We start from the raw sequence: 18,053 nt of genomic DNA, 5'->3' as shown, positions 1-18,053 counted from the left end.
CATGTAGCTTATTGCCTAGTTCCTCCGATAGATTTAGTAATAAGGTGGTTAGTGGTGTGCCGCAAGATTTTTCCAATGTAAAAAAAACGCGAATTATTTACTTAATTAGGGGATACCATCCATACTAAGGATACGACCAGGTGAGCAGGTTGAAGCGAATTTGAGTGTCGAATTTTGGGAGAAAACTTTATTCTCTTCACAAACACTAACTTGCACTCTTTGCTACCTGAGACCTAAACGCCGTCTCGTAACCACAACAGGAAGAAGAGAAAAAAAACCCTGTCCCTCGAGCCCACCCCTCCGGGTGGCAACCATTCCCCTATCGATAGTTCCGGGGTAAATTATGTACCGGTAACCAAGCACTACAAGGTAATGTTTTTCATTTCTCTTCTGTGTTTATTTGAACAAAACAACAAATATTATATATTGTCTTATTGTTTCCAAACTCTAAGCAGAAATAGTTATTTTCGCATTGTAGACTTTAATGAATGGAATATTTGTATTATTTGGTTAATATTGTGACATTGCCTTGTTTTTGTTATACCAGAATTGTGAAATTGTTCACAATTAAGTTGATGAAATAATTAAAATATAATTAATTAATTAATTTAAAATAAAATAATCATCAATGATTGTAAAAAATGTTGAGGAAAAAGTATCGGCAATACAGGTCCCTGTATTTCAGGGATGTCCTAACTTTTTCCAGCAAAAGCCACACATGAAAAATGTAAGGATGCCAAGGTCATTGTGATACTTACATTTTCTAAAAAGGCTTAAAAACGTGTTAACATAAAGACATTTCATCTTTTTCTCTTTACATTGTGCCTTTATGCTGCATTTTATTCAATTCCTACACTTATTTATTATTTATCATAAAAACTAGCTGCAAATGGACACCGCTACTTGGTATCAAATCAGTACCAAAATCTGCAGTTTGCAGTGTATCACCCACCCCAAAGTGTATTTGTCTTTGAGGCGGGGGTTCCTTGCGTGTGATTGGTAAAGAAAGGAGTCATGATGAAGATTTTAACACCTTGAAATGCAGTCATAAAGGATCACTGAGTGATCTATTGTGTACTGTGATATATTGACGAGTGTCAATGTGACAGAAACTGTGCTTTTCTTCATCCTGCTTCCACCTTTCATTTTTAAGATTGAGACATGTCCGCCCCACCCCCAGTTGCATACAAACATGTGGACAAACTTCTCACACGCACCCCCCCCCCCCCACCACCACCACCACCACTTTCAACGCCTTTGTCCCACGTCCATTCTTTCCCTTGGCGACCAGTTGCCATGGTTTCTGGAGCCCCCTTATAGGCTGAAAAGTGGAGGGATTAAAGGAAGCCATTTTGGGGACAGCTGGGCCAGGTTGGTCACTGTTCCCCCCCCCCCCACCCCACACACACACACACACATCCCGCTCACAGTCACTCTACTCTTGGGGGGGGTATTTATTGTCTGAGGATTAGAGCTTCCTGTGTGTCAGCTCATTACATGGGGTGGGATGGAGGGAAGGCCGGGGGGGGAGCAAGGAGTGAAATGAAAGCGAAAATGAAAGAGAGTGTGTATGAAAGAGTATGACACAGAAAGGGGGGGGGGGGGATTGAGGTGATGGCCTCTACAGCTGCACCCACAATCACACTCATACAGGCTCTGATTAACGCACACACACACGTTAAAAGACACTGCAGGCAAGAAAAAGATGAATTAGACGTCCAAACACACAAAGGTAGCACACTATTGTATCACAGCATATCATAGAAATCCCCATCTATCATGCAAATACACCCCATCGTTGCTTTGAGCAGCAATGCTATGATGTCATGACTTTTTGGTGTCACATAATCAACATCTTAACAGTAGCATTAGCTTAACTTTTGTTCCGTATTTAGCATTATTATTCCAGAATAAACAAAAAAAAAACATACAAGAAACAAAGAATATCATCCTCCATTGTTTTATTAAATTTTTTACAACAAGGCTCAAACTTGGCGGCATCGCTACAACAGCAAAAATGTTCCACTAAGCATGAATGCAGTGGTAACTTCTGCACGAGTGCTTTGAAAGGAGAAAATTGGGGGGGCCTGGGCGGATGCTAATGCAGCGGTTGCTCTTCGTTCCTTCGAGCCACCGCTGCAGGTTCCCTTTGACGGTCGTCAAAAGTCAAGTCATTTGTGGCTACACATTCATCGCCATCGTGGTCAACATTGCTAGCATGGCAGGAGATGTTCCTCCGGCGCAGTGCAGTCAGCAGCAGCACAAATACAACAAATAAGTAACACTTTAAAAGAAGAATAAAAGTCATATTTACAAATGTGGACCATTAGAAAAAAAATGGCCTGTTTTGGTATGGAGGCTTTGTGATTAATAGGGGTGTAACGGTGCATGTATTTGGAATTGGATTTTTCACTACAGAACCGAAGGCCCGGGGACTAAAAGGCAAGGCATTCGGCGCAGAGGCAAACAAAAGGCGGGGTACACCCTGGACTGGTGGCCAGCCAATCACAGGGCACATATAGACAAACAACCATTCACACTCACATTCATACCTATGGACAATTTGGAGTCGCCAATTAACCTAGCATGTTTTTGGAATGTGGGAGGAAACCGGAGTACCCGGAGAAAACGCACGCATGCACGGGGAGAACATGCAAACTCCACACAGAGATGGCCAAGGGTGGGAATCGAACCCTGGTCTCCTAGCTGTGAGGACTGCATGCTATGCAGCCTTCTCTTCCTATTCTTTTTATTCTTAAAAATTCAGTAATTTTGATCATTTAAAAATAATTTTTAACATATTAATATATTTATAAAATTAATTAATTAATGATTAATTAACCTTAATTCTGCATAATGTATATGTATATGTCCAGGCTTAAGGCACACAAAGGTTTTCAAAGTCTTCGAGACACACACATTTATTTAAAAAATGAATTTATTTAATGTGCTAGAATTATTAAATGACATAAAAATGAGATAAGAGATAGCCGAGGGTGGAATTGAACCCTGGTCTCCTAGCTGTGAGGTCTGCACGCTAACCACTCGACCACCGTGCCGCCCAATAATCATTCAGATAGTTCAAAATCATTATTTTTGAAAGGGGTGTCCAAAATGTGAACCAACCCAAACCATAACATTATGACGTTTTTACGATGTACCGTTACACCCCGAATTATCACCGCAAACATTGGAAGGAATGGTGTAGAACATAAGGCCTCACTGTGAGCTTTGAAGTACAAAAAAAAAAGACTATAAGAAGTCGATTTCTACATTCAAACAACTCCTACAACATAAGCTATCTCTATGAACAGTCATCTAACAACAACTGTTCAATTTCCAGAAGACTAAACTATCTTCTTCCCTAAGCGTTCGTGTCCAGTTGCTCACCGGCTTCTTCGCAACCAACACCTGCTTCTGCATCGCTGCTGCCTTGCTTCCCTTCCAGGATCTTGGAACTATGATCCTCGGAAAAGTTGCTCTCATTGGTTTGACCCTTGACGTAGGCACTGGGGTGAGTTTTCATGTGACCCTGCGAATGAGACGAGTGGAGAAGTGATTTATTTGATTCCGATTTGACCATCATGTTGAAGAACCTAGCAGTGTCTTACCTTAAGTCCACTACGGCTGGCATACGCCTTCCCGCATTGGGAACAGCTGTAGGGTTTATCCAAGCGAGGGTGTTGGGAATGTGGTCCAGGTGCCGCAGCAGGGAGCTCCGCGTTGTCTGACGTCTCCTTCTCTGGGTCTTCTGTGGATGTGTTCTTTTCACCTTCTCCTTGACTTCGGACGACATCTTGCGCTCCTAGTCCCTTCAGGACGCTTCCGTCAACCTCCTGCGCAGCACAAGTAGGCCCCGGGCTGGAAGGACTGGTGGGTGCAGGTGAGGGATTTAGCGCTGGCACTGGACTGTCGGCATCGTGCGTGTTCGTTTGTGCCTCAGGCTTAGAAACACACAAGGAGAGAGGGGTGTCTATACCATTCACTGCAGCTGAATGGGAGCTAGTCAAGGCTGCTTTGAGGGGGCTGCCCAGGTCAGCTTGGGGGGCCTCCTCTTGCAGGAATGTGGAGTTGTTCAAGGAGCTACCGCCATCTAGGTTGTTGTCTCTCATATCCAGAGACTCCTCGGCTTCCACAGAGTGTGTACTTTGGGTCGGAGGCGGGCTAACGCTGGGTGTGGAACCCTCAGATTCCTCTATTTTCACCTCAGAAGATATCTTAGAAGGAGGTGGTTTTGTAAGAGCCAGGGGCAGGAGTTGTTCAACTTTCGATGGGGAGTCATTCTCCGCATCATCAAATATGGCATTCTCTGTTTCTGCATTGTCTTCTGCTGGCATGTCTTCATCGGGGGGGATTTGCCCTCCAAGGTGCAGGCGGATGTGGTGCTGAAGAACTAAGGCATTGGTGAACTTGCGTGGACACAAGGGGCAGGAGTTCAGCGCCCGGGAATTGGGTGGCCTTGCCCGATGAGTGGCCAGGTGGGCTCTGAGGCTGCCCTTGGTGGAGAAGGAGCGACCACAGAGCTTACAAGGGAAGGGTCGCTCTCCCAGATGGGTCGCCTGGTGCAAACGCAGGGCTCGGGGGCAGCTGAGTACACGCAGGCACACTCCACACTGATTGGCTGCCTGAGCAGCGGGAAGAGATGAGGTGGCGGCGGTGGTGGTGGAGTTAGCTCCTGAAACCCCTTGGCCACTTGCTAGACCTCCAGTGTTTGGACTAAGACCCAGAGCAGCTAACATTTCCCTGCGATAAGCACTGGAGGCGGTGCTGAGGTCATGACCGTTCGTATCTCCGTTGGCCTCCGCAAGGGTAAGTGAAGAGGTAGAGGAAGATGGGGCAGATGAAGAAGACAACGCCGCTCCTTGTGGCTGCTTCTCAAGTTTCTGGACCAGCCGCTGCAGCTTGGAGGTGTCTGACGTCTGAGTGGATGTGGCAGGAGAGGAGGACGGAGAAGTGGTGGACGGTTTTGGGAAAGGAGAAAAATGGAAGGGAAGCTGATGCGGTGAAGTGAGGTGGGAGCTGGACGGGTGGCTTGATGGCCGCAGGAGCGCCAGGTGGTGCGGGGATGTTCCTCCAGGGAAGAGAATTTTGGGAAGCTGAGCCAGCTGGGAGTATGAGGTGGCTGTGTGGAGCGCAGAGTGGGGGGGAGTGTTCTCGTCAAAGCGCTGCTGCTTTGCTCCCTTATACTGACTTCCCACGGAGGAAGAGGAAGACGGCAGCACGGGGCTTGGTGCGCTGGCAGCAACTGAAGCCCGGTTCAGCTGCAACAGGGAATGGGCAGTGGACAGCAACGCCATATCTACTGTAGGTGGCAAAGGTAGAGAGGAAGCAGAGGGATGAGTCGACGCACCAGACAGGAAACCCAGAGCCATGTTCTCTGTCACCCCGGGAATGCTTCCCTTGACCCCGTTAAAGGACTCATCATCATCGGCTCGCCTTTTCCGCCTTCTGTGGATTGTCCCGGAGGCTGAGGCACTCTGCGTCTGCTCTGACAGTGCTGGAGGCAACAGGGAAAGCGAAAGCTCTGGATTCTGCTCCCGATGTCGAAGGAAGTGAGCTTTGAGGTTTCCTCTTGTGGTGAAGCGGCTCAGGCACACGGGACACTGGTAGGGTCGCTCGCCTGTGTGCGACCTCAGATGGATCTGCAGTGACGAGTCGCTGCTCAGGACCTTCCCGCAGAAACGGCACACGTGCTGCGGGCGTCCTGACGTGGAGCCCAGAGAGGCAGAAGGAGGAGGGAGGTCCTGCGAATGGCTGGTGGTGGGAACGAGCGGCGTGGGGAAGCTAATGCCGTTTGTGTGAGCAAATAAGGAGCTGTTGGAGGACTTCTCGTGGAGGTAGCGTGGTGGTAGCCCCAAGGACAAAGACAGGGGGTGAAGGGAGGCCACAGACGAGCTTGGCATGGTGGAGGAGATGGATGACACCGAGGAGGTGGAGGACAATGGCGTTCTGCTGCCGTTTACCTGTAGAGTGCCTTGCTTGGAAAGCGGCAACTGCGGAAAGAGTGTTGATGGAATACCGGTTAAAAGCGATGGTGCTGTGGTGACAGGTGTGACAGTAGATGACTGTGCCGGTGGGGACGAAGCTCCTCCACCGGGCTTCTGGTTGCTCTCAGCGCCGCTAACTTGTGTGTTAGCATCCTGGCCAAACACCGCACCTCCAAGCCTTAGAACATGCCTGCAGATTTCCTCAGTAATCTGCATCTGGTGTATCTGGCGCTGCTGTAGAACCCGAAGCTCCTCCAGGAGCACAGCCAGGGTAGGGGGAACCGGCAACTGGTCACCCAATGAGTTGGAGGCCTGGTGCTGACCCGAGCTGTCACTGTCACACTGTGTGGGCACACACTGAAAGGACGAGGACGAGGTAGTGGTAGTGGCCGAGCTGCCCATTGTAGGAGAGGTCATGGTGGAGTGAGAATTCCCTTGGTGTGACAGTGTTTGTGGGCCGGAGGTCTTTCCCAGAAGGGGAGGCGAGTGAGTCTGGGAGGACAAGGAGGGGTGAGGAAAGTCCGGGGAGAGGGAGGAGTGAGTGTTTGGGAGGGAGGTGGCAAAGGGGGCGATGTGGTTGGGCCAGTGCGGAGGGGGTGAGCTCTCGTTGGGCAAGGAGGGCGCGTGGAGCCCACCGGGGGACGGGCGGGGGGCCAGGGGCGGCTGGCAGTCTTGGAGCGAGGTCGGGGAAGGCGAGGAAGACCCAGAGGAAGTGACTTCTGAGCCAAGTGAGGTGGATGGTGACTTCATGGCCACATGCTCATCTGAGGGTGGACACAAACAAAAAAAAACAACAATGACTGCTGACCTTTTTCATCTGACATGTTTTTGGCGGGCGGCATGGCGGTCGAGACCAGGGTTCAATTCCACCCTAGGCCATCTCTGTGTGGAGTTTGCATGTTCTCCCCGTGCATGCGTGGGTTTTCTCCGGGTACTCCGGTTTCCTCCAACATTCCAAAAACATGCTAGGTTAATTGGCCACTCCAAATTGTCCATAGGTATGAATGTGAGTGTGAATGGTTGTTTGTCTATATGTGCCCTGTGATTGGCTGGTGATCAGTCCAGGGTGTACCCTGCCCGAAGACAGCTGGGATAGGCTCCAGCACCCCAAATGAAATGAATGAATGTTTTTGGCGTGTTGGAGGCAAGATCTCTATGTCTCAATCCGTACTCTCTACAGTTAAACTCCTCAAACACACGTACACGCCACCTTGCTGCCATGGCAACCCCTTTTAGAGCAACAATGGGCATTACCAGGACAACCCATAACCCCTCTTAACCTGCCCCCCTCCCCTTGGTGTAGTAACGTCTTTCATCTCCCCATTCGCCCTCCCCCGCCCTCTACGTCACAGTGGAGGTGAAGGGTCAGGCCAACCCGAGGGTCCTGGGCACTGTCCACTCGTTCCGATTGGTTAGCTAATCTGACCTCTGCCGCTCAGGGGTCAAATACTTTCAGGATCTTGAGCGCAGAGTGAGAAAGAGCAAAAAAGAGAGAAGTAAGCGGGGGTTGGGTGGCTGTGAGGGAGGGGGGGGGTAAACAATGGAGAGACAAACTAGCTATTCCCTCCTGGAGAGGTATAGTGATGGAATGAAAGACGAGACCTCCGTGGAATTCCTTCTCACTTATTGATGAACTAACCTGGACCTTCCATCTCAACAAAATTTAGCATGGACACTCCCCCCAGAACCCACCCCTATTTATCTGTGTAGGACTTTACAGGAACAAGTTGGGGAAGGGGGGGGGGGGGGGGGTCTGAAAAAGAAAAGCACTGAAGGGTGCAAGATTAAGCTTTGGTAAAGAATTTTTTTTTGGCAAAGACAGTTCCTTTCCCTACCCCCCCACCCCCACCCCCACCTCACCAACACATGCACCTTATTGTCAAGTATCTTAGTAGCCTGTTGCTTCTTGTTTGCTTCTTCATTATCAAGCCAAATCTTCTCTTTTCACTTAATGGGGCCCCCAGCCTGCAGGGGCCTGCATGAGTGAGGGGTCCTCATACCACTTTTAAAGCTACTACTACTACTACTAATAATAATAATAATAATGATAAAGGTGTTTTCTCACCGTGAGTTAGCACCCCCGGGCCCCCTGGATCGGCATTAATGAGATGCTGGGGTCTCTTCTGCTTCCGGCGTGACATGATTCACAATGAGCGAGGGGGTGCATCGGTCGACTCTATTTTGTTCTTTTTGTTGTTGTTGTTGTTTTGTTCCTCAAACGCATCCAAGAAAAGCAAATTAAAAAATTCCAGTTGAAGAAAGTTGAAGAAAGAGAGAGAGAGAGAGAGAGAGAAGACTCCTGCAGGTCTTCACTGTGTCAGAAGAGGCTGCAGAGTGGCTCAAAGTCTCCTCTCAACACCCCCCCCCCCCAAAAAAAAAAAAAACTTGTCCAAAATGAGCCCCTCCCTCCCTCTCCCATGCACACATACACACACACACAACCCCTCCTTGTTCTTGCATATTTGCATTTCAATAGCGTGTAACTCCCTACCCCCCCACCCCCCCACTCCAGCTTTATGTGCCTTCCTCCTACTTTTAATAAAACATTCTAAAGTAAGACGTGTACATGTTTGAGCGTTACAGGATAACAACAGGTGTCTCTATTGCATGGTAGTTTTTTTTTGGGGGGGGGTCAGCAGGTGTACTTTTTTTTTTTTGCTAAGTAGTAACGATGAAAATAAACAACAAAGATGGCAGACGCAGTATTCTTGGAAAATATTTCAATAGGACCAATTAGAGCACAGCAGTGTGATCACATACATGTGTTTGCTTGGCACCCCCCCCCCACCCCACCCCACCACCACCACCCCACAAGCCCCCCCGTCACTGCAGCTCTATTTAAAAGGCACCGAATAGATGGCTATCTGTGACAATGGCGTGCTGGACACAGTTCACTGAGCAGCCCCCCGCCCCGCCACCCCCATGGATGCACTAGTGCACTACACAAAGCCACTCTTTTAGCCCCCCCTTCCTACACTCCTGTACCACTAATAATAGGCGCGGGTGGGGGTGGGGGGGGGGTGTCTCAGACTTCACTGTCCACCTGGAAATTGAATAATTTCAACTCTTTTTTCACAAAGTTTCACCTTTCACACTAATTACAGTCTGTGGAAAGTCAAAAGAAAGGAAAATGGCAAGAGTAAGTGGTGGATAGAATGTTTCCCACACAGACATGAGATCGAGGGTTCAATTCTCTGTGTTTGGGCATCTCTGTATGGCGTTATGTTCTCACTGTGAGTATGCGGGTTTCCAAAAAAAACAGCATTCCAAAAATATAGGGCCATATCCCCTATCAACAGGAACAGTAAAGCGCCTCCTTCCATCTTGTAGCCCGTGGGACACACTTGGGTACTCTGGAGTACCCACTTAGCCCCCCCTCCACCGATCAGGGTTACATGAAGTCACAACAAGCAGGTGAAGTATGAAAATGCTGAGAGCCTGAGAGTATTTGGAACTGAGTGTTCCAGACAGAGTATACTATTATATTATTATGGTGTGGTACAATGGCTGGGGTTCAAAAGTCTTTGTCTAGCGACAGCATGCAGGAGGTCTCTGACCAGGATCAGGATTCTTCACTCAATAGGGAAAGTTGTGTGCTACAGGTGATAACCAGTCCGCCATATTGGTAATGGTAATGGTTTAATTTCATTTGAACATGCATCAGATTACAATTGAATGCATCCCATAATCAGTTCCCAGTTCCACATGTCCAAAAGGAGTAGGAAGAAGCAAAGCTTATTAAATCCTACCCCTCCATCTGGTACTTTTACAATCAGTAACTGTTACATTTGTTCACTTCCTGCTTTCCATAATACAGTTTAAGGTTTTTTTTTTTTTTTTTTAATAATGCACCTCGTACCGAAGTACGAGGTGATATGACCAATATCTTGTATTTGACTTATTGCTCTCTGTCCAAAAAAAAAACACCTGCTTTTCATCTCTATGGAAGAGCAGCAGTGACTTAGTCCCTGAGTTTATAATCAACACAACAATATATAAACATATATATATATGTTTATATATATACATATATATAAACAGGCAAAATCAACAATATAACAATATGAACAACACAACAAAAAAAGATACTAGAAAAGAATTGAAAAATATCAATCTCATCACGCAAGTATCGATCGTATACCGATACCATCCGCTATCGCTGTTTGAATCGATCCACCAACTACACTCCTGGACCACCAACAAGAGAGGAGGGAGTGTCAAACTCCACCTTGAAATTAAATAATTTAAGCTGCCACTCGTTCTATAAAGTGATAGGGAATTCAACTTTTAAATTAATTAAGTTAAAAACATAAATAAGAAAAGGAACTTCATGTAGCTTTTCTTCATTTATTGTCTTTAGCCAATCAGATTCCAGCATTGAAGTGGCGTTTATTGCTGTCGCTGCCGTTGTACAGGTTATTTAAAGGTAAGCTGTTCTTTTTTTTTTTAAAGGATAAAGTTATATTACGACTACAAATGGGATAAATATCACTAAAAGGTTTCAGTTAAAGTTTGTAGAAAAAAGTAAAGCTTAGACGGTAGCAAAGCACGGACGAGGTTTTGCTAGCAGCTCGCTAGCCGGCTAAAGCTGACATTTGTTCTCTGTTGATTATTTGCTGTCTTAAACAAAACGTTTTGATGCTGCATTTGGCTTTATTTGTTATTTATAGTTTAGTCCTTATTGTTTTTCAATCACTGTTTTTCTACTGGCTGACTTAAATCCACAAAAGAAGCCTCACTATGTTTGTTGACTATAAGCTTTTGAGTGTCCTTAGTGTTAGCAGTAATAAACACAATTATCAATAATTATTAGTTAGAGAAATATTTCACTCAGTGTGGAATGTATGTATTTTATTTATGTTTTAAATTTCTGAAATAAATTCACAATATTCAAATTTGTAACAATGCACCAGTGTTATTGATGTAAGGGTACGTCCTAATTAAAGTGCTAATTAAATCCTGCTCATTGTGTTGTCTACATCTTTTCACAGTCACCAGCATGTCTTTTTGCGACGACACCCTCCTGTGCAACTTTGCCAAGTGCCGCGTCAAGCTAACCACCTTCGCCTGGGTCACGGCCTGCTCGCACGTTTTCTGCGACCAACACGGCTCCCTCGAATTCAACCGCTCCCCGACCAGCTGCCCGGCCTGCTCGTCGACTCTGTCTGGCAAAATGGACATTTTGAGGACAGAATTGTCGCCTTCCGAGCATTACAAAGCCATGGTGCTGTGTGGTCTGCGCCCAGACATAGTTATGGACATTACGTCACGTGCTCTGGCCTTCTGGAACTACCAGGTTGAGTTTTATCCTCTTTGTGGGTCCACCCTCCTTGCTAAGCTGATTTTCCCCTCTGTGCTTTGTTTGCAGGTCCACCAGGAGCGCATGTATCAGGAATACAGTGCCTTACGCACTGAGAAGCAGCTACAGCAGATGGAAAAGGTTCTGACACAGCAGAACCAGACCAGACAGCTAGAGTTGTCGTCAATGAAAGGGGAAATTGCCTCCTTGAAGAAGGTAAGTGCAGTGCAGTAAACATTGAATGAATTGCAAAAGGATGCATTTGTTGTGTGCATGTGTATAGATGTTGGAGGACTTCAAGAGGAAGAACGGCGACATGTCCGAGCGGCTGATGGAGAAGAGCAGGCAGTACCAGAAGCTTCAGGGCCTATATGAACAGCTGAGGATGCGCACCATGGTGGTGGGGGGTGGCCAGTCTCCTTGTCAGCTGACATACCACAATGTCAACACTGGTGAGACACAAATCTACTGAAATGTGCATTGGAACGCTTCATCTGAGAGTAGCTCATTAATTACTGAGGTTGTAACGGTACGCCATCATCACCGTTTGGTACGTAACTCGCTTTTAAGGTGATGTTTCGGTTCCTTTTGTGTACAGGTAGTACATTTGCATTGATTGTCTTTATTGGTGTACTTACCGCCACATTTCTATGTGTCATCCAGAGGTGGCACCTCAGCAGACTCCCAAGAGGAACCACCGCTTCTCACCGTGCATGGATGCCGATAGACCCAGAAACTTCTTCCAGATTTACTCCCCCATCTGCAACAACGGCCGAGCAGTCAAGAACAACTGAAGACAGAAGGGTAGACATCCATTGGAGAGTCGACTTTGTTCAAGATTTGTTCTCCTTGGAAGCATTTTGCGGAGTTTTACTCCCTGTCGGTATGTATTTTACCTTCTTAAGGCAGGAAAGGGTTAAGAGTTTTCAAACTCCTAAAGAAACCTGTGGGAGCTAATGTTGGACTGAATGTTCTTTCACGTGTTACCAGTGTTAATAAAGTCATAGTTGACAAATAGTTTGATTTACATGTCAAATAGGCACCTAGATTATTGTGATAAGATATTTGCATTGCACAGCAGCAACAGTACAGAATCAGTTAAGCAGTACAAAAATACACAATATAAAAAAAATAAACAATATAAACAACCCAAGTATTAACAAATCAACAGTTTTACCCAGAGTTATACACAACTACAGTATGCAGATAATATGAAACGGGATGAAATATATGACCAGTCTATACACTATGAGATCTTGCTAGTGAGTTAATATGATTCATTATAGAACTACTTCACATAGAACTTAATATATTGTATTCAGAGCCTTGATATTGTACAGTGAATGGAGTCCGGAGTAACTATACTGAGTATAAAAACAAAGTATTGCACAGATGTACATAGTGGTGTAGAAGTCTATTGGGAGCAGTGCTGGTTGTACAGCCTGACAGCTGCAGGAAGAAAGGACCTGCAATATCGCTCCTTCACACACTTGATATCGTGATATCATTGTGATACAATCTTGAGTAGCAGCATATCAAGAACTCCGTAGTGGGGGAGGGCAAACTTTTTCCTCTGAAGGCCACATGAAATGTTATGCATTTTGTATATTAAAAACGCTCAAATCAATCCAATGTAGATCAATTTAAACTAAACTAGACAAACAAAACATCCCATATCTGAGCTTTGTGTTAATGTCCAAAAGGAAAATTTGTGTAATGTCTCATTAATAAATTCATTTTATTTTTAGAAGATACCAAAGGCCAGTAAAAAATGATCTATATGAAAAATGGCCGTTGGGCCACCCACCAATTAATGAACCCCTTCTTCTTCTTTCATCCAAAAAATATAAGACCACCACTACAACCAGCTAGCATCTATCACCAATGGTGGTTCATTGAACAGATTGTCCAATGAAGTATAGTACAAGTACATGTTTAAAAATGACCAATCCAATTTGATGCATCTTGCACATTAAATATGTGAAATCCAATCCAATATTGGCCAATATAAATCCTGATCAAAAGTTTAAGACCACCAACAGAAATAAAGTTAAAAAGTAATCAGTAGCTACACTGCACATTACCACAAAGATTGTTTTGGGAATGCTTGATGCCAGTGTTTCCAGCAGGCTAGCGAGAATGAAAATGGCTTCATGTAGGGCATCAACTGATGTCTTGGGGGCCTTGAAACCTTGGATCAGTAGTTTGTAAAAAAATACTTACTCAATTATGCATTTTTTTCTTTTTGCATTTTGAAGCTCTACTTAAAACCTTGGTGAGATCAAACGTAAATGTAAATTACGTTTATTAATTTATCTACTGGTTTTAAAATTTTGATCAGGTTTCTATGTTAGGTTTTTTTATTATGTGCTGCAAAGCAAATTAGTGTAACAACTAATAAAATGTCTCATTGATGAATTGATTTTATTTTTAGAATACATCAAGAGCAGATAAAAACAAACTGCAGGCCAAAATGGCTCCCAGGCCGCACTTTGGAGACCACTGCTGTACTGATGTGTTTGACAACCTTAAAACAGTCGACATACTAAACAACATGTTATGTTTCATCGTAATTTTTCTGGTCGACCCCCACAGCAGTCTAGTTTGTTCATTCACATAAAAAAAAAAAATCCTCCCTCAAAACATGATACAAAATAAGACAATAAATATAAAGACTATAAACACAAATGTCTCTCTACAGCCAAAGCCGTGTGATGATCACTCTGTAATCATCTTGTTTCATGTCCAGCATGCATTTGGTCCTCTTGACTCATTCACTCTGAGGCTTGTAGCTGACGGTGGTGGCAATCTGACTCTGGACATTTTGCTTCTTGCCGTTGACGATGAGGAGCAGAGGAGAGTCCACACGGATACTCTTAAAGTCAAAGGACTGGGTAAAAAAAAAAAAGAAAAAAAAGAGAAAAGTCATCATGGATGCATCCGAAATGACAATTTTGATGATTTTCTTAACACTAACCGTGTCTTTATGTGTAATGCTGTGTCGTTTGACCTGAGGTTCAGGAATAACCACAGTATCTCCGATCAGGACACCCCAGCTGTCTGCTGTATTGTAAACCATCACCACCATGCACGTCTCCTCGCTGTCCACCATGCCGAATGTACTACAGACAAAAACACAACCAATCATGTCCACAACCGCGCCCATGCTGAGAGAACGACAGAAAACAATGCCCACTTACAAGGCCATGCGACCCTCAGACGCTAGACTGAACACCACCTTCCCCATGGCCGCCACCGCGCCGTTGTGACCGTGTGTGAGAGAGGACAGCGCCTGCAGCTCCAAGCTTCCCACGCGGCCTGTTGGCGAGCGGAACTGGGGGGATGAACATGGGCCCAAAGCTGATCTGTTGAGGTTGGAGAGCATCATCCGCAGGCGCCGCGCCTTCACCTTGCCCTGCAAAAGACCAGCAAGACGCTCAGTGTGGGCTGGAACTTTGACGCCATCTTGTGGTTAAAAACACAACTGCGGCTGTGTTTGAATTCACACACTTAGGTTACGCTCACACAGCAGGGTATTATACACATTTAGGACATTGTGTTTACTTCTGGAAACAGTGTAAGCACTAGCAATGTGTGATACCATTGATTTAATTTCAGAGCTGATACTGTGTAAAAATTTAGGCTGGTATCGACGATACCGATCTGATTGTCTGTGCCCTCCATCTATCCACTTTCTATGCCGCTTATCCTCACTAAGGTTGTGGTGATTCTATGTGTAAATTCACGTAATGTTTGGTACATTTTAAAAATTTTGTGTAGTATTGATGTATTTTAAACCCTTAAGTATATTGAGATCAAAGTATCCATATTTTGTATCTAGTACAGTAAACCTTGGATATATCGGATTCAATTGTTCCCACTGGTTTTGTCCGATATAAGCGAAATCTGTTATATGCGTATGCCGGAAAATGTCCGTTTTACGCATATATTGGATTTATATGCGGTATATGCGTTTTATCCGTTATACAAAGGCACTTCCTTGACTATGTTTCCAATGTACCTGGACGCGCAGGCAACGCTGCAAACGCTGCAAATTACGTCGTATAGCGGCCTGTCACGATTCGCCGAATGGGATGCGGCCATCCGATATATGCGAGGGAAATTTAATGGAAATGCATTGGAACAGGACTGGAGATTTTGTCCGAAATAGGCGAAATCCGTTATAAAAAATCCGATATATGCAATGAATTTTTATTGGAAATGCATTACAGAAAAATTGCTTCTTTTTTATCTGTCCGTTGTGAGCGAATTTCCGATATATCCGAGTCCGATATATCCGAGGTTTACTGTATATGTAAATAAGGATTTTGTGCAGCAGGAGCCATTGTTATCTCAACAAAATGATTTAGTGTAGGAGACTAAAAAGACAGTATAAACAATTTGGCTATAGCAGTTTGGAGACAACTTGCTACCGCGCCTGTTCCAAGCTGCGTGTGGGTAGCAGGAGTTGGTGAGACATAATAATAATCATTTTCACATTCACATTACTGATGCTTTCATTCTCTCACCTTATTCTCAACAAGTTCTGAGACTTTCCCCAGGTACTCCAGCAGCTGCTTTTCTCTCTGCGGGGGGTCCTCCCAGCTCGGGTCCAGGGCGGCGGCACGGCTGTAGCCCTCAAGCGCTGATCCGAACATTTCCTCATACTGGAACAGCGTGGCTCGGTTGAAATGCAACTCTGGGTAACAAGCAGCCGCTCTGTCTACTCTTTCCTATTCAAAGAGAGTGGCGTGCATTGATTTATTGATTTTTAACATTGTGTGTGTGTGTGTGTGTGTGTGTGTACTCACAGATTGTGCATAAGCACTGAGAGCTTGTTGGGACAACTGTGGATTTTGACCACAGGTGAAAAATAGGGACACGTTGGCGTTTCCGAGAATGTCTGTCAATAAGTGCACACAGCGGGTTACATCAGATGTACCTAATGGAGTGTCATTAAGATGCAGGTGCTATGGGGGCTTACACCAGGATGTCCCATCTGCCACATCAAGCTGGACAGCTTGCCGGGCCATGTCCACGCTCTCCAGAACCTGCTTGCTGTGTGCATCGCTGTCCGCCGCCGGAAGCTGCCTCAGGACCATAGACAGGTTCCGTAGGGACACTTTGTTTTTGCTCTAAGTAAAAAGGACAGCAGAGAGGTCAACTTAATGCTGTGTATATAATGCTTAATGCTGTGTATAATATATAATGCTTATAGCCCCCTGTCAACTTTGTCCTAACCTGCTGCAAGGCCCCTGTGAAGCAGTTCTTGGCACCGGTGAGGTCGCCCTTTTTCCAGTATTGCTCGCCCAGTGCGTTCCATCCCTCTAACAGGCCAGGCTCCAGCTTGACGGCACGGGACAGGCACTCCTCGGCGACAGCGCTGAAGTCAGGGGCGACATTAAGACACCTTCCCTTCTGCAGCAGAAACTCGGCTTTGTGCTTCAAGCTTTCTAGAGGCAAATTAGAGACACACCGCGCCTTATTTAAAAACATCCACACCATTACTACACACTCATTACCTTCTTTCTCCTCCAGGCTTTTCAGTGTCTTTGCCAGCTCCTGCATGACATCTTGTTGTTTTCTTCCTGCCTCCTCCACGCTGCGAGTGTCAAAATAATGATCCCTGTAACTGTATAAGTCATCTACCAGGTCCTGTAACAACAAACACATTTGATTCATATGTAAAAAAAAAACAAAAACAAGCTAATAGCAGCTCATTGAGCATGCTTTGAAGTTCACAAAGGGTGGATGCAATCTAAGTAAAATGTGCACCAACTATATACACATGTAATGACATTGAATTTGCCATTTTTAAATCAATGTTTGTATCCACAGTGATAGAAATTGAAAGAAACGCTCAGTCTCTGATGTCAAACTGGGATTAGCATGATAACAACCAAGTGGAAATGGGAGAGAAAAAAACACACATGCTTCATTTCCTTGTTTATACAGATAGAAACACACACACACATATATATATAGACACACAGTGGGTAAATTACCTTTAAAATTTTGAGTTCGTTGTCGTCTTTAGCAGGCTCAGTGCTCTTTTCTTCCTCCGCCATCTTTTCTAAAACTGAGGTGCTGCAGGCTGCAACAAAGAAGAGGCTACGAACTTGGCACAATAATCAAAAACTTTCAAAAGTTACGAGACTAACGTCACGGCATATGTTATTAAGCGTATGTGACCACAGGAAGCGCTCATTTCCTTGGATTGGGATTTGCACAGACTGATAAAAGTGATTTTAATTTCAGGTATGCCGGAAGTTAGTTTGGTCCGTATGCCCAAATAATTCCGTCGAGGAACAGATTCAAAATTTACTAACGTGATATTTAACTTCTCCGCGTGTGTCTTAAGACCCACACAGGTTTATTAAAATTCCCAATATATTTGTTTTGTTGTTGTCGAGTTAATTGACACTGATATGGTTTAAAACATCACAAGTAATCCGGAACCTTTCTGTCATGGTGCTACTCGGCCACCATTTTGTTGTGCACTACAGTTGCCTGTTACGCGCGGTGCTGCTGTACGTTGCCATACAGTAACACAATTATTGAACGTTTTTTTTGCCTATTTCCTGTGCAATTAGTAATGTCGGACACATGGAGCAACATCCAGGCGCACAAGAAGCAGCTGGACTCTCTGCGGGAAAGGCTCCAAAGGCGGCGGAAGGACCCATCACAACTGTCCGCCGGTATGTTAAAGGCGGGCTTTATTTTGTTAGTATCGATATTGTGGATTGTCGATATTGTTGATGTGTTAC

At 45.2% G+C, this 18,053-nt stretch overlaps 4 protein-coding genes across 9 annotated transcripts in view; 2 read left to right on the top strand and 2 right to left on the bottom strand.

Moving 5' to 3' along the window:
- Window positions 1-1,957: 1,957 nt before the first annotated feature.
- si:ch211-212k18.5 (sal-like protein 4) lies at window positions 1,958-8,292 on the bottom strand. Its single transcript, XM_058069095.1, has 3 exons — window positions 8,053-8,292; window positions 3,612-6,751; window positions 1,958-3,532 (listed from the first exon to the last, which is right to left on the bottom strand). The coding sequence occupies exons 1-3, from the start codon at window positions 8,126-8,128 to the stop codon at window positions 3,365-3,367; spliced, it is 3,384 nt and encodes a 1,127-aa protein (XP_057925078.1). The 5' UTR covers window positions 8,129-8,292; the 3' UTR covers window positions 1,958-3,364.
- Window positions 8,293-10,085: 1,793 nt separating this feature from the next.
- Window positions 10,086-13,569, top strand: LOC131125067 (E3 ubiquitin-protein ligase CCNB1IP1). Of its 2 annotated transcripts, XM_058066215.1 has the most exons (5): window positions 10,086-10,413; window positions 10,979-11,283; window positions 11,356-11,502; window positions 11,570-11,738; window positions 11,950-13,565. In XM_058066215.1, exons 2-5 carry the CDS (start codon window positions 10,987-10,989, stop codon window positions 12,078-12,080), a joined length of 744 nt encoding a protein of 247 aa, XP_057922198.1. In that variant the 5' UTR covers window positions 10,086-10,413; window positions 10,979-10,986; the 3' UTR covers window positions 12,081-13,565. The 2 variants fall into 2 exon arrangements, with proteins under 2 accessions (XP_057922198.1, XP_057922199.1); XM_058066216.1 differs by lacking the exon at window positions 10,086-10,413 and having other exon boundaries at window positions 10,983-11,283; window positions 11,950-13,569.
- ttc5 (tetratricopeptide repeat domain 5) lies at window positions 12,682-17,578 on the bottom strand. Its single transcript, XM_058066214.1, has 9 exons — window positions 17,292-17,578; window positions 16,809-16,941; window positions 16,528-16,739; window positions 16,271-16,421; window positions 16,098-16,189; window positions 15,816-16,019; window positions 14,487-14,701; window positions 14,264-14,408; window positions 12,682-14,176 (listed from the first exon to the last, which is right to left on the bottom strand). The coding sequence occupies exons 1-9, from the start codon at window positions 17,352-17,354 to the stop codon at window positions 14,057-14,059; spliced, it is 1,335 nt and encodes a 444-aa protein (XP_057922197.1). The 5' UTR covers window positions 17,355-17,578; the 3' UTR covers window positions 12,682-14,056.
- The window catches only part of mettl3 (methyltransferase like 3), a 23,695-nt gene continuing 22,420 nt past the window's right edge, over window positions 16,779-18,053 (top strand). For 4 of the 5 annotated variants that reach the window (XR_009128968.1, XR_009128967.1, XR_009128969.1 and 1 more), the window contains exon 1: window positions 16,785-17,984. Coding sequence is in view for 1 of the 5 variants with exons in the window: in XM_058066212.1 (XP_057922195.1) it covers window positions 17,882-17,984 (103 nt within the window). In the remaining 4 variants the exon portion in view is untranslated. Of the gene's footprint in view, window positions 17,985-18,053 lie in introns of all 5 variants that reach the window. The other variant, XR_009128970.1, reaches the window with a different exon arrangement.

The sequence above is a fragment of the Doryrhamphus excisus genome, chromosome 3 (genome assembly GCF_030265055.1).
Source record: "Doryrhamphus excisus isolate RoL2022-K1 chromosome 3, RoL_Dexc_1.0, whole genome shotgun sequence".
NCBI classification, from domain to species: domain Eukaryota; kingdom Metazoa; phylum Chordata; class Actinopteri; order Syngnathiformes; family Syngnathidae; genus Doryrhamphus; species Doryrhamphus excisus.
Note: the sequence above shows the minus strand (reverse complement) of the source record. Positions and strands in the feature narration are given on the sequence as shown.